Genomic DNA, 15,370 nt, shown 5'->3' with positions numbered 1-15,370 from the left:
TTTGCCCTTGTCCACAATCACAAGACATATCTTCTGTTATGAAGCCACATCTCTTCAGGTTGTCTCTGGATCATCCAACTCCTGATCGTAATCTATTTAAAGATTTCCACACCAGCCAGCTCTGGCATCCATCTGTGCAGGTGAGGCATCGACTTCTTCCATAACTCCAGCCTTGCCTTCTCTGGTGAAATGGTGAGCTTCTTGGATGTCCTCACGAAACTCTTTCGCGATCTCAGCTGTTGCTGTGGTAGATTATGTCGGTGCAGTTGAATTATGTCCGTGCAGTTGAATTATGTCCATGCAGTGGATGGGCACTGTTCTGTTCCACTTTCAGCCTCTCCTTGTTGGAACCCACCACTCTGCGTATCCATGGTGGCACTATTCCAGCCAGGTAGTACAGCTTAGCAGTTGGGGTAGGTCTTAAGCAACCTGTGATCAACCTGCAGGTTTCGTTGAGAGCAATCTCTACTTGTCCAGCATGAGATGACCTATACCAGACTGGGGAGGCATATTCAGCAGTAGAAAAGCACAGTGCCATTGCAGAAGAGTGAACAGTTTGTGGATGTGAGCCCCAATGTGTCGTCGCTAGTTTGCGAATTAGGTTGTTTCGAGTGGAGATTTTCATTTTGGTGTTCTTGCAGTGAGTTTTGAATGTCAGAGTTCTATCGAGAATGACTCCCAAGTATTTAGGGGTGTGATGATGCTGGAGATGGATGCCTGACCATTCAATATGTAGCTCACAATTAGCTTTTCTGTTCCCTAAATGAAAGGCACACATTTGTGTCTTTGAAGGGTTTGGGCTGAGTTGGTTCCAATTGTAGTAGCTTGACAGTGTTCTAAGTGCAGTTGTCAGGTTTCTTTCCACTGTTTAAAAACATTAGCTCTGCGTAACTAGGGCATATAAGAATCTCCTAGTGCCCAGGGTCAATAGCTGGTCTTTTAGAGAAATGGAGCCAAGACACTTCCCTGAGGTAGACCATTTTTCTGCACTCTCCAGCGACTGTGTAGTCCTTGAAATTCAACAAAAAACCTGCAGTTCTGGAGGAGGATGCTGATTAGTCTAATGAAGTGGGCATTCTTGATCATATTATATAATTTTGCATGGAGTAACTGATGACGGACAGTATCATACACTGCTGTGAGATCCACAAAAACCACGCCCGTTACTTGTCGGGTTTCAAAGCCACCCTCTATAAACTGAGTGAGATTAAAAAGTTGCCCTGTGCAACTTCTGTTTGGTCAAAATCGTGCTTGTTAGGGTATGAGAAGAGGGTCTATTACTGGTAGGATTCTATTCAGAATCATACGTTCGAATGGTTTACAAAGGTGACTCAAAAGGCTAACTGGTCTGAAATTCTTGGGATGATTTGCTTCCTTTCCAGGTTTCAGAAGAGCTATCACCCTGCTCTTTCGCCAGATCTTTGGTATTTGGCATTGGTTCATGCAGTTGTTGAAAAGCTCCATGATCCATTTTCTTGTTGCTGGGCCAAAATTCTTGATTTGCTTCATACAGATGTCATCGAAACAGGATGCTTTACCAGTTTCGCTCTCTTCAATAGCCTTGTTTAATTCAGATAACTTGAATGAGAGAGTCAGATCCCTCGTTTGCTCTTGGGCCTCTTGTACTTTTGGCACTTTGATTCTATGGCTTCCTTTCCCATTCACAAGCAGTTAGTGTGCTTTCTGATCTGCAGATATGTTGCAGTGTGCTGTGGAGCTGGTTGGGTCATCATTGAGGTGTCTCAATAAACTCCATGCTTTATGACTGTTTCTGATTAGATCAAGTTCTTTCCTAGTTTTAACCTAAGAATTCCTTTCGGATTCTTTCAGAGATGCAATAAGTTTATTCCCAGCCAACAGCATTGTCTCGCCAAATTGATCTTCTTCGAGTAGTATCTTATACTTTGTAAACTGAGCACTGAGTTCTGAAGTTAGACCAGGAATATATTATGTTTGGCAACCCCGAGGAATGGCAATTCTGGAGCATCTCATTACAGATGTTTGGCAACCCTGAGAAGTGGAAATTCTGGAGCATCTCTTTACAGCAAAAGTGTCATATGAATCAGGTGAAGGTTCAACATTGGGAACTGCAGCGTCCAGCATTTCTGTAAATTTTGGCCAGTTGGCTTTTCTGAAGTTAAATCTCCTTCTAAACGGAACTCTCTGTGATCTAACAGCTGCGTAAATTTTGCACACGAAAGGTCTGTGCTGTGTATTTTGAGTAAGGTTGCAGACAGTTTTTATGCACTGTTGTGAGGTGTTCTCATTGCAAAATATCAGATTGTGGTTGTATCCGCATTTCCATCTGCCACTGTTGAATTATGCAGGATACTTAGGGTCATGTATAAGGCTGATCCTTTCACACCTGAAACATCATCTTGGTCCTTTTCACGACCACTGTTGACCATCATATAGGTGAATATAGAATGTATATCATCACCAAAAGAAGAATTGTTACAAGAGCTGTGCAGTCAAACCAAGTGTGATGTACTCTGCATACACGAGACCCACAGAAGCTGTGAAATATGCAGAAAAAAAACACACACACACAGATTATGGGAAGTATAGACTGCAACCCCATACTGCTGAGACCATGAATACTCCTCTCTCGCTCATTCTAAATTTCTTGTGGGATGTTCACAATACTGCTTTCATGTCACAAATATTTTCAGATTTTCTTGTTCCAAGCACAGACTCCATGAGCATACTCATTCACAGCTCCCCAGACATTTCCACATGGGCTGCAAAAACAGTGTTTAGAAAATTCAGAGGAGTTTACCAGATGTGGAAGTATGAAACCGAAATTTCCTTATAGATGGTGCTACCCATCAGTGTAGGGCCCATGACACAACGCATGCAGCACCCTCAGCTTCCTGTAACAGCTGACGACAAATGTCAACACACAGTGACCCAAGTTCCATATATCGGTATCTGTTTCAAACCCATAAACATGTCGAGTTTTGTGTCTACAAACTATGATTTGTGGACAGCATTGGTGTTCTGTTATCATTTGAAGAAAACTGCTGCAGAATCGCATAAAATGCCTGTTGAAGCTTTCAGTAAACATGCTCTTGGGAAAACACAGTGTTTCGAGTGGTTAAAAAAATTCAAAAGTGGTGATTTTGACATGAGATACGACAAGTGCGGGAAACCAACAAAAAAAAAGGTCAAAGACAACAAATTGCAGGCCTTATTGGATGAAGATGATACTCAAACTCAACGGGAACTCGCGGAACAATTGAATGTGACACAGAGAGCCATTTCTCTTCGATTGAAAGCTGTGGGAAAGATGCAGAAAGTGGGAAAATGGGTTCCGGATGAACTGAATGAAAGACAGCAAGCAAATGGAAAAACCACTTGTGAAATGCTGCTCGCCAGATACAAAAATAAGTCATTTCTCCATCAAATAGTAACAGGTGATGAAACACAGATATATTTTGAGAATCCTAAGCATTGTAAATCATGGGTGAATCCAGGCAAACCATCGACATTCACTGAAAGACCAAATTGCTTTGGAAAGAACACAATGTTCTGTGTTCGATGGGATCATAAGGGTGTCATCTATTATGAGGCTGCTAAAACCTGGTGAAACCATTAACACTGATCATTACCAACAGCAAATGATCGATTTAAATAGAGCATTATGTGAAAAATGACCGGAATATGGAAAAAGACAACACAAAGTCATATTGATCTATGATAACGCCCCATCACACTTAGCAAAACAGGTCAGGGACACGATCGATGCATTCAGTTGGGAAATACTAGGACATGCGGCTTATTCTGCACACTTGGCTCCAGCCAATTATCATCTATCTGCACCACTGGGACACCCTCTCGCTGAACAATGCTTCAGTTTATATGAAAATGTGTGAAAATGACTCGCTGACTGGTCTGCTTCAATAGAAGAACTTTTTTTTTTTTTTTTTTTTTTTTTTTTTTTTTTTTTTTTTTTTTTTTTTTTTTTGGCATGGCGTTCATAGCCCGCCGCAGAGGTGGGAGAAATGTATAAATAGCAATGGAGATTATTTTGAATAAAATATTGTTTATCAGTTTCAAACAACAGATGTGTAATTATTGCAACCAAATTCTGGTTTCATACTTCTCCACCTGGTACCCCCTACCCAATACAGAAAGTTTATCCACTGCGAGATACTGAAAGTTTTATTAATTTATGATGCAAAGCTGAGACCAATATGTATCGTTGCTAAACAATGCAAAAACTGCATAGGCACAATAAAAGCTCTATTGCCTGATAAAAGGCCCAGCATGTTTGTTTGTGTTTTGCTCAGCTCTTGCCCTAATGTTGTGTTTTCAGAGATACATTTTAAAGCTGCACACAATATGTTTCTGAGATTTCAGTTGAAAATTCCAGGGGGACAGCTTGTTTCCTTCCAGAATGCTTTTAACACTGCTCAGTTAAACCCTCATTGACGGAACATTTTCAGACCTCGTAGTGCTCTGGCTTCAGTCAGGTTGTTTACATTCCAGTGCTGATCCAATAGCCCTAATTTTCTAATCAGTGTATCAATCATGTCAAAAGACAGATAATTCTCATTTATTCTTCCATCTCAGTTACATATTTTTAATTAGATTAAATGTTTCGATCCCTCCGAATGCCCTTCAGATCTAAAACAAAGTAAAACTAAGTAGTTGCATCAGTATGTAATAGATCTTGGAGATGTGCTACTTTCTACTGAATTTGTTGATACCAAATCTAATGAGGGAGGTTGTCAATGTTTTCTTATATTTTTGTCAGAATATTTTTTGTGAATTGTAATTTGCCTTATTTTATGCTAATTTGTTTATATGTTCGAGAGTGACAGCATATTGATTAATATTAGTAGAGGTGACGAATAATAAAGAGACTGGTTACAAGTGGAAGCTCGTGTGTTGTGTGAAATGACTTTGACGCTGGAGTCATTTTTGACCGTAGTCAGTCGGCAATGAACACTTGGTGTGTAACGGTGGAACAATGTACAGGTCCCCGTTATAATAATTTGCAAGTGACCAGCAAAAATGAGTTATTCTACTACTTTTTTTTATATAAACATCAAGAAGGAAGCACATTCGGATAAATGGTATTTGAAGCACCAAAAATGAGGCAAACGCATTGAACCAGGACATTTCAGCAGCTGACGAAACAGCATTGTGGAATCATACTTTCACTAGACGACTGAAGCCAACACAAAAAAGTCTTATAAAAATCTCATAAACATCCACGGAAAAGTGAGCACTGTCGCAAAATATGCTAAATTCAAGTATATAAAAATAGTGAGCATATTTCAAGTAACCTGTCTTGTCTTTTCCGAACCACGTCAGGATGCTAGTAGACAAGATTGGCTGCTGACACAACTACTTCATTTTACTTTGTTTTAGATCTAAAGATGATCCAGAGTAATAGAAACTGTAATCTAATTAAAAATATGCAACTGTGACAGAACAATAAATGAGAAATATATTAATTATCTACACAGTTGCCAAATCTCTCAAGACAATTATGTCTACTACAGCGAAACATGTCAGAAGTGCCTACAAAATACCCTTTATGCCACGCTCACAGTTTTATTGCTGTTGAAATACAAATCAAAAATCCGTCAGTCTCACAAAGGATTACACTGAAAATTCATAATGTAATTAGCAGTTAGCAGTGAGCCTTGTAACTTAGATTGATACAGACAGACAGAACCAATCATTTTTGTCAATTTGGTATGTGGTCATACACATTAAGAAACTCATGTTATTGTGCTCACTAATTGTGAATTGGGCACAAGAGATTGTGCAGTCACACATCAAAAACAGGCCCAAAGGCAGTGTATTGTGACCACCAATTGACAAAGAGGGCAGCGTCTCCCAGCCAGCAGCAAAGTTTGACCTCAATTTACTTCAAAACCAGTGCCTCAGATGATTACCGGGCAACAGCGGAAACTACACTTTGTGATCAAAAGTATCCGGACACCCCAAAAAACATATGTTTTTCATGTTAGGTGCATTATTCTGCCACCTACTGCCAGGTATTCCATATCAGCGACCTCAGTAGTCATTAGACATCATGACAGAGCAGAATGGGGCACTCCATGGAACTGACGGACTTCAAAAGTGGTCAGGTGATTGAGTGTCACTTGTGTCATACATCTCTATGTGAGAGTTACACACTCCTAAACATCCCTAGGCCCACTGTTTCCAATGTGATAGTGACGTGAAGGGACACGTGCTGCACAAAAGCGTGCAGGCCGACCTCATCTGTTGACTGACAGAGACTCCCAACATTTGAAGAGGGTTGTAATGTGTAATAGGTACATATGTATCCAGACCATCACACAGGAATTCCAAACTGCATAAGGATCCACTGCAAGTACTATGAAAGTTAGGCAGGAGGTGAAAAAACTTGGATTTCATGGTCAAGCGGCTGCTCATAAGCCACATATCACGCTGATAAATGCCAAACAACACCTCACTTGGTGTAAGGAGCGCAAACATTGGACGATTGAACAGTGGAAAAACATCATTGTGTGGAGTGAAGAATCAAGGTACACAATGTGGCGATCTAATGGCAGGGTGTGTGTACAGCGAATGCCTGGTGAACGTCATCTGCCAGCGTGTGTAGTGCCAACAGTAAAATTCGGAGGTGCTGTTGCTATGGTGTAATGTATTAATAAAGAAATCAGTCAATCAATCAGTCACTCATTCAGTCTATGTGACGAGCCATCTAAAATGTCTGCACCATCGTAAGACAACTTACTGTTTTGTCCACATAGTTGACTTGATGCTGGAACCCTGCAATGAGAGTGGACCTGCCTGGGGTCACAGGCATGACATCACTTGTTGCAAGCTGGGCTGGTGCCACTATTTCATTGTGCTAGCTTCCACTGCACAGAGGATAAAAGCACTTGTAATTGCAATGACACGTTAAACAGTACCCACTGGCATTTTGAATGTCAAAACGTATGGTTTTCAGACTACATAGTAATCACAATCTTGCAGTCTACACTGTTGAGCTGCATAATAGGCAAGTCCCAAGGCTGTAGTTTGCGATGCCATGTGATCCTGACTCATACACTTTGAGAGCACTGCGACCAGTAATCATTATGTTGCAAAGGTTCTAGAACCCAGGACACTGAACCTCCCTTGAGCAACCGTATTTACGTAATGAAGTATATAAACCCATGAAACATGGTCTGTGCAAGCCTTGTTAAAACAATGAATGTTGCCATTGCTTCCTTGCGGTATATACTTGTCTGACAATTTACCTAGTACAGATCTGAGATATAGTTGGTAAGCAACTTATTCCTCATGGTCCTCCAGCAACCACTGATGTTTTGAAAGCTTGCATTGCAACAACAGTACTCAAAAACATATCAAGACCTAGTTAGACTGGAGTGCCACAATATTTAGAGCTTGGCTGCAACATGTGGGAGCCTCACACCCTGGTGAATTCTCATAGTTAGAGATCATGCACAATCCTGCAATGCTGAACATTTGTGTATTGTCTGGCATACAATCTATGGTATAAAATTCATTTCAATCACATTTATCGTCCTTGGTGTTGCAGTTTTCACAAACATCAGTGTACATTTACAAATTACTTAAATCTACAGTTAAAGCTACAGAAGAAGTTCTGTTTATGCAACAAATTCTAAAGATTATGTTAGTGCAAACATTTTCTGAGCTATGGAGAAAACAAAGAAAAGAAACACAATTAAATTTCTGTTTCACAAACTTGTACAGATTTTTACAATAGAAGCTATTTAAATATTACTCCAATAAACAGGACCGCCATTTTCAAGCACTAACCCAGCAACTCCAGAATCAAAAGAAAAGGACTGTTGAGTATTGCGCAACAAGTCAATGGCACTCCTCCAGCACTGTGCAGCTGCGCGCTCAACCTCACTGAGGCCTGGAGTTGGTCCACACAGCACACACACCTCCACATCAGACGTCAAGAGACAGGACACAACACGATAGGCAACCTGCAGACATCCACTATGTGCTGTACTGGGTTTATGGAGCAAGTAACTATTCTTATGTAACATTAACAGCAGCATTAAACAAAAAATTTATGGACTGAAAAAAGTTGGGCTTAAGTTAAGAGTAAGGAAAATGTAAGCTGTGACTCAATTTACTTCTCCTTGTAGGGTGGCAGCAAGTGGCATGCAACCAGTGGGAGGATAGTTTTAGATAACCAATTAGAAGTGAGAAAATACAGTTTTCTTTTGTGCCAAAATTAAGATGTTAGAAATATTGAATACGTGAAGGTTAGTCATCAAGATTGAATTATTACCTTTAAAAATAAAGTTACATAAATATTTTTTTCCAGGTATGTGTCTGCAGTTCTGGTACACACTGAAACTCATGTGCTAGTTTTATAGCACACCATTAGATGATCCAAAATGTACATTGCTACCAAACATGTCCTCTACCTGGTACTCTCTCCTTGTCCACTTACGACCAAATGTCATCATACTATTTTGATTTCCCATCACACCTTATCCGAAGTTTTGTCAATATTGATCCATGAACCATAAGTATAACAGCATTAGCCCGGCTCTCAACATTTAATGAAAGTAAGGAATGCATGTACATCAACATGTTCACACACAAAAGACACAGGAAACAAAATTCAGAAAAATAATTATGAAAAGATAATCATCAAAAAATTAAATGTGTTATCTTTCTTTTTTTTTTTTTTTTTTTTTACTGCTTTACTATTTTACTTAATCATGAACCTCATAAATAACTGGATGACAATGAACTTTCAGATTTATTTTTAGCTGACATCTCATTAAAACATAAATAAATATTTACACTTAAGTGTCAGTACACAGAATAGCACAAACAGCCAACGGAACTGTACAAACAGGTTGAGGGGAAGTCAAATGTTATGTAAAACAAGTATGAGACAGGAATGAAATAACACATATCTAATATTTAGAGACTATGCTTAACCAAACATTTGAAACTAAATCCTGATTTTTGTCAAACTGACAAAGCATTCTGCAAGAATTTTTTACTGTAACATGCTAATCAAGTAGTTCTAGCCACTGTGAGTTAGTAATCCAAAAATCTTGACATCAACATCCATTAAAGGCATAGCTTAACAGACTATTGGGTTTCAACCTTAACAGTTAGTGTCAGTTTTTTTTCCATTATAGATGCATGTGTTTAAGTTTTCAGCAGTCTATGTTGTTACTCTGAGGCTGACAGAAAATATATTGCAGGACTTGCACCTGTAAAGTAGGGGGTTTTCTATGATGGAAGCAGTTGTGAGAAATCCAATAGTTTCATTAAATACGGTGTTACATCAGTTAACAAAACTGCTGATTCTAATCTTTTCCTTGACCAGCAAAACCAAACCAAGCAAAATATAAATAAATAAATAATCACATTATGAGCACCACAGTAACATAATATACTGATTACAATATAACTATTTTTTTAAAAATACTTATTTGCAGTCTTGTGAAACAATTAACAAGAAAAACAACCCTATTTCCAAAATAACAGAATGATGAAACTGATATCAACTGTTCCAAAGATATAAAAATACCACAATAACCTACAGGATAGATTCTAAAACCTAACCTCCTTTTTTCTTTCATTTTTCTCTTTTTTGTTACTCTCTGAGAAGAACTTAAACTTCTTAGTATCCTGAACCATTACATTTCCTACATCTACAACTACATCTACATCTACGCAGGTACTCTGCAAGCCACTGTATGGTATGAGGCAGAGGTTATCTTGCACCACAACTAGTAGTTTCCTTTCCCGCTTCAATCGTAAATAGAGCAAGGCAAAAATGACTACCTACAACCCTCCATACAAGCCCTAATCTTTCTTCGTCTTCTCTCTATGGTCCTTACATGAAATGTACAGTGGTGGCAGAAGAATCATTCTGCAGTTAGCTTTTAATGCCAGTTTTCTACATTTTTTCCACAAAAAGAACACTGCCCTCCCTCCAGGAATTCCCACCCGAGTTCATTAAGCATCAGTGTAATATTCACATGTTGATCATACCTGTGGGTAACAAATCTAGCAGCCCACCTCTGAATAGTTTCAATGTCTTCATTAGCCTGACATGTTGGGGATCCCAAACTCTCAAGCAGAACTCATGAATGGATTACATTAGTGTTCTATATGAGTCTCCTTCACAGATGAAAAACACTTAACTAAAATTCCCCCAATAAACTGAAGTTGACCATTTGACTTCCCTATTACCATCCTTAGACGTTCATTCCATTTCACATCGCTTTGCAGCAATATGTCCAGATATTTAATTAACATGGCAGTATCAAGCAGTAAACTACCAATGCTGTATTCACATACCCTTTTTTTGTGAGATTTAAAACCTTTTCCAGCGTACATATTGTTCCACAAAATTTCGGGAGAACTGCCGGATGTTTGTAACTTCCTGCCACAGTATTTCTGTGCAGAGTCTTCTGGCCATCTTCAGGTGATACTGGTGAAAGCGTACTGAACTCTGCTATTTAAGGCCTCGCCGGCACATGCGTGGATCCGTCAAAGATGACCTAGAACTGCGCAAGGCAGGTGTTTACAGGATTCCATGTGAATGTGGCAAATCTTATGTAGGGCAAATAATGCAAACTGCAGGATCGCATTGTGGAACATCAGCGGCACACTCGCCTTCTTCAGCCTTGTTAAGTCTGCCATCACTGAAATCTTTATTTCCACTGGTCATGTCATGAATTAGAGTGAGACAAAAATTGTGCCCCATGGGTTCCACCCCAACTTTTGGAGTTCTATTATTAATGAATCTGTGGAAATACGACTGTCTGACAGTGAGTCTCTTATTAATCGAGATGGCAGTTTTCAACTGAATTCGGCATGGAATCCAATCATCGAAAAACTTCGTGTCCTCCATAGCCAGCGTAGTTCTGTGATGGAACCACAGGAAGACAATCAAATTGATATAGATGCGGCAAATTTTCACCACAGAGGGCGTGCTGCACAGCAGAATCGAATACGCTCAATAGCACATGCGCAACGCCAAGTGAATCCACGATGCATGTGCTGGCTGAGCCTTAAATATCAGAGTTCAATGTGTTTTCACCAGTATCACCTGAAGATGGCCATAAGACTATGCGCCGAAATATTGTGGCAGGAAGTTACAAACATCTGGCAGCTCTCCTGGAATTTTGTGGAACACCCTTTAAAAAAATAAAAAAAAAAAAATAATAATAATAATCAGAGCAATCTGTCATCAATCATGCCAACTAGAAATTTTGTCTAAGTTATCTTGTATCCTCCTAGAGTCACTCAAAGAGAACACCTTCCCACCCACCACTGCATTATCAACAAACTGCTGCAGATTGTTGCTCACCCTGTCTGTCACACCATCTATACTACTATATAAAGACAAGTGGTAGTTAAAAGTTGTTACCAAAAATCTTGGAATATTCTTGACTGATTTACTTAAAACTTTTACACATATTCTATCAAACGTTTGGACGGACATGGGCTAAACATTTCTTTAATGTATATGGTATACAAGTACATATATACTATATAAATGGGAAAGGTTTTTAGCAAAAATGTCAGAAAATTTTTGGTCTATTTCCTTCAAATTTTTAAACAATACTCTAATAAATGTTCAGAAAGACACCAACTACACCTTTTCTCATCCATAGGGTACATACATCTTTACACAAACATCTATATATCTATTTGAAAGCAAGTCATACTTCAATATTGTTACGAACACTGTCAAAAAGTTCTTGACTGGCTTGCTTCAAAACAGAACAGGCTCTGCTAACGTAATACGCCTTCCACATCACTGGCAACGCTGGTGACTACTTTGAAGGAGAGTAACAAATGCAAACATGTAACTGTTTTGTATCAGTTGTGAATAAATAGTTGCCACTACTTAAGTTCCAACCCTCGTATATGGTATTTAAATATAAATATAATATACAAAGGGCAAACATTGCTACCAAAATTTTCAAAAAGCTCTTGACCATATCACTTCTATGCAAAACTGTACTAAACATTCAGGTGGACATAGGCTACATATTTCTTTAATATATAAATATATATGTAATATATGAAGAGGAAGCATTGTTAGCATAAATCTCAAAAAGTTCTTTAGCAAGTTACTTCAAATTTTCATACAACACTCTAACTCCATATATTTTCTCAGTACAAATAATATATGAATGAATATAAGTAATAAGTAACAGGCAAATTATGTTAGCAGAAATCTCAAAAAGTTCTTGATTGATTTACTTCAAATTTTTGCAATATACTCTAATGAAAGTTCAGACACGGATAGGCTTTATATAGTTTTAAAGAAGAATGAACAGGTTTTCTGTTAAAAGAAATTGCAGTGCTGTGCTGTGCTTTGGAAATGTACGGTTTAGTCTTCTTTCTTCCAGTCAATTTTAACTACAATACCAAGGCATTGAAACCAACAGACAGATTGTTTCTCCTGTATATATTCATTCCCCTTATGTACATTTTTAAACAAAATATGTATAAACAGCAATGTGCTGTTTTGTTTTATTCTCTGTAGTTGATTTCAACAGAAAACAGAAAAGCTGTCTTTATGGCTTATTGGCTTATGATTAGAATACTACTACAGAATATAAATCATCTGAAACTTTATAATCATACCCATTTACAGATTAATACTGTGCCAAATACTGTCACTGAAGGTACGATCCTCACAGATCTAGCACTTGGAGAAATCTCACTCGTACTCTGTATATCAATTATACCAATCAATCCTTTTTTAGTGATTTCAATTCCGGATCAAGGTTTCATTTGTAACACCAGTTACCAAGGCTCAAAGTGAGAGTGAGAGGGCAAAGGAAAGTAGCCAGAGAGGGGGGCGGGGGATGGACATAGAAAGTAGGAAACACAAGATGGACATAGAGAGGAGGAGGAGGAGGAGGAGGAGGAGATGGATAGAGAGAGAGAGAGAGAGAGAGAGAGAGAGAGAGAGAGAGAGAGAGAGACATTAGGATGTACACCCAATTTTCATACATTTTTAGCAATTGTGAAGCATTGCTGGGCTTACTAGTTTATGTACACAGAGAATAAGAGCAGTCCTGTCACGCTTCCTTGGGGCACACCTCTGATGAAATCTAGCTGTCGAGTACACATACTGGGTTATATTACTTAAGAAATCTTCAAGCCACTCACATATTTGGGAATCTATTTCATATGGTTGTTCCTTCGTTAACAGTCTTCAATAAGGCACCATGTCAAAAACTTTAAGGAAATCTAGGAACATGGAACCAGCCTGTTGCCCTTCATCCTTCACAGCTTATCATGTGAGAAAAGGGTAAGCTAAGTTTCACACCTTATCTAAGGAAGTACTAAAAAGAAATAAATTGAAATTATTGTGAGCCTATAGACATTTGAAGTAATTCAAGTGTAATACTTGCTCATCCTGATCCTTACCAAATTAGTGGGCTGTAGTATACTAATATAGGATAATCTTTCTTTTTGTTATTCCTTCGCCTAATAATACAGACATCAAAATCAATGTGAATGGATTGTGCACTGTGTGAGGAATCACCAAATGTATTCAACAAGCCATTAGATTTTTCAGTTTTCTTGTAAAGAACTAGTCTGACCAAAGAAATGCTCCAGTGAGACTAGATTCTCTCTTATATCTCACACTCCAGTCTCCAGAAGTTGTCAAGCTCTAGTTTGCCATACAGCTGGTAACAATAAATGCATATATCACTTAAAGGTGAAAGTACAGCTAACATGAACAGCCATTATGTATTTAATAGTCAGTGAATGGTAGCAGAATACCACCACGCATAGTGACAGATTGTGTGTAGAATGGGTGCATTCAGTACACAACTGAAGCATATACTTACATGTGGACTTTTAACTGGCAGGAAGACTGGAACATCATGAGCCACAGTATGTTCATTACCACACTGCAGCAGAAGAACCAGCAACTGCCTTTCTACTGGTGCCAATGACCACCAACTGGATGTGGCAACTGACACACAACCACGAATCATGAGAACTCCATAGGAGGAACCGACACACTCACAGAAGGCATCTAAAATTCCCTGAAATCAAAGCTGTTTATTAAGGTACAAAACTCACATAAGGTTAAAATACTGCTAGTAATCTTCACTATTTAAAATCTCTGTACACCATTCATAATACACGGATCTTTCAGGAACACCAGGATGAATGGCAACCACCAAACTGAGGCCAAGAGCAAAGTGTACCGCTCTGTGGCACTTAACATGTTTGATTTCAATGGCAGCTTCACAACCTGGGCCATCTCGATCCTCCCTGCCACCACTAGCTTTTCTGAACTGCACAGATAGGAGTCGTCCTTCCAACACATTCTTCGCACCATAAATCATCCTGGTCTCAACCTACAATAACCTACTGTCCCCTCTGCCTTCACCCAACAGTTTCTGCCCTCACTGCACTACCACCTCCTCCAAATTCACATCCCCACACCCTCATTGTGCACCGCTCTCTGCCAATTTACCCACTGGTCTTTTCCCCTTCTCTGATCCTCTCCTTTTCGACTCCCCTCCCCCCCCCCCCCCTCCCTTTCCCACAGCCTCCTGAAAATACAACTGGCAGCCTTGTCCTAACACCATCTAGTCGCTCTACAAACTGTCAGGCTGCATCGACTTCTCTCCCTCCACCAGTACCGTGTTATCGCTCCCCTTCCCCGGACCACTCTGGATCGCTGCTTCCATTTGACACAACACAGCTGCTTTCTGTCTGGAGCAGCCAGAGATAGTGGTCATGTGTGCATGATGTGTACTTGCTCGTGTGAATGTGTTCATATTTTCCTTTCTGAAGAAGGTTTTGGCTAAAAGCTCAAAGTGTGACAGTCTCCTAGTTGTGCTCATCTGCAACTCAACAGGTAATCTTTATGATGAGCAGCAATCTACCCTTTTCATAATATTGCTGATATTCCAACCTGGACTTTCCATTGCTGAATATACACTGAAGAGCCAAAGAAATTGGTACGCCTGCCTAATATCGTGTAGGGCCCCCGTGAGCACGCAGAAGTGCCGCAACATGACTTGGCATGGAGTTGACTAACGTCTGAAGTAGTGCTGGAGGGAATTCACACCGTGAATCCATAAATCCATAAGACTAAGAGGGGTGGAGATCTCTTCTGAACAGCACATTGCAAGTCATCCCAGATATGCTCAATAATGTTCATGCCTGGGGAGCTTGGTGGCCAGAGGAAGTGTTTCAACTCAGAAGAATGTTCCTGGAGCCACTGCAGCAATTCTAGACATTTGAGGTGTCTCATTGTCCTGCTGGAATTGCTGCAGTCTGTCGGAATGCACAACGGACATTAATGGATGCAGGTGATCAGATAGGATGCTTATGTATGTGTCACCTGTCAGAG

At 39.5% G+C, this 15,370-nt stretch overlaps 1 protein-coding gene across 1 annotated transcript in view; it reads right to left on the bottom strand.

Moving 5' to 3' along the window:
- LOC124789682 (protein fuzzy) overlaps positions 1–15,370 on the bottom strand; it is a 120,255-nt gene that overhangs the window by 16,391 nt on the left and 88,494 nt on the right. Inside the window, exons 5-6 of the mRNA XM_047257117.1 lie at positions 13,848–14,048; positions 7,795–7,970 (exon numbers count right to left, since the gene is read on the bottom strand). Coding sequence (XP_047113073.1) covers positions 7,795–7,970; positions 13,848–14,048 — 377 coding nt within the window. The remainder of the gene's footprint in view (positions 1–7,794; positions 7,971–13,847; positions 14,049–15,370) is intronic.

The sequence above is a fragment of the Schistocerca piceifrons genome, chromosome 3 (assembly GCF_021461385.2).
Source record: "Schistocerca piceifrons isolate TAMUIC-IGC-003096 chromosome 3, iqSchPice1.1, whole genome shotgun sequence".
Lineage (NCBI taxonomy): Eukaryota > Metazoa > Arthropoda > Insecta > Orthoptera > Acrididae > Schistocerca > Schistocerca piceifrons.
Note: the sequence above shows the minus strand (reverse complement) of the source record. Positions and strands in the feature narration are given on the sequence as shown.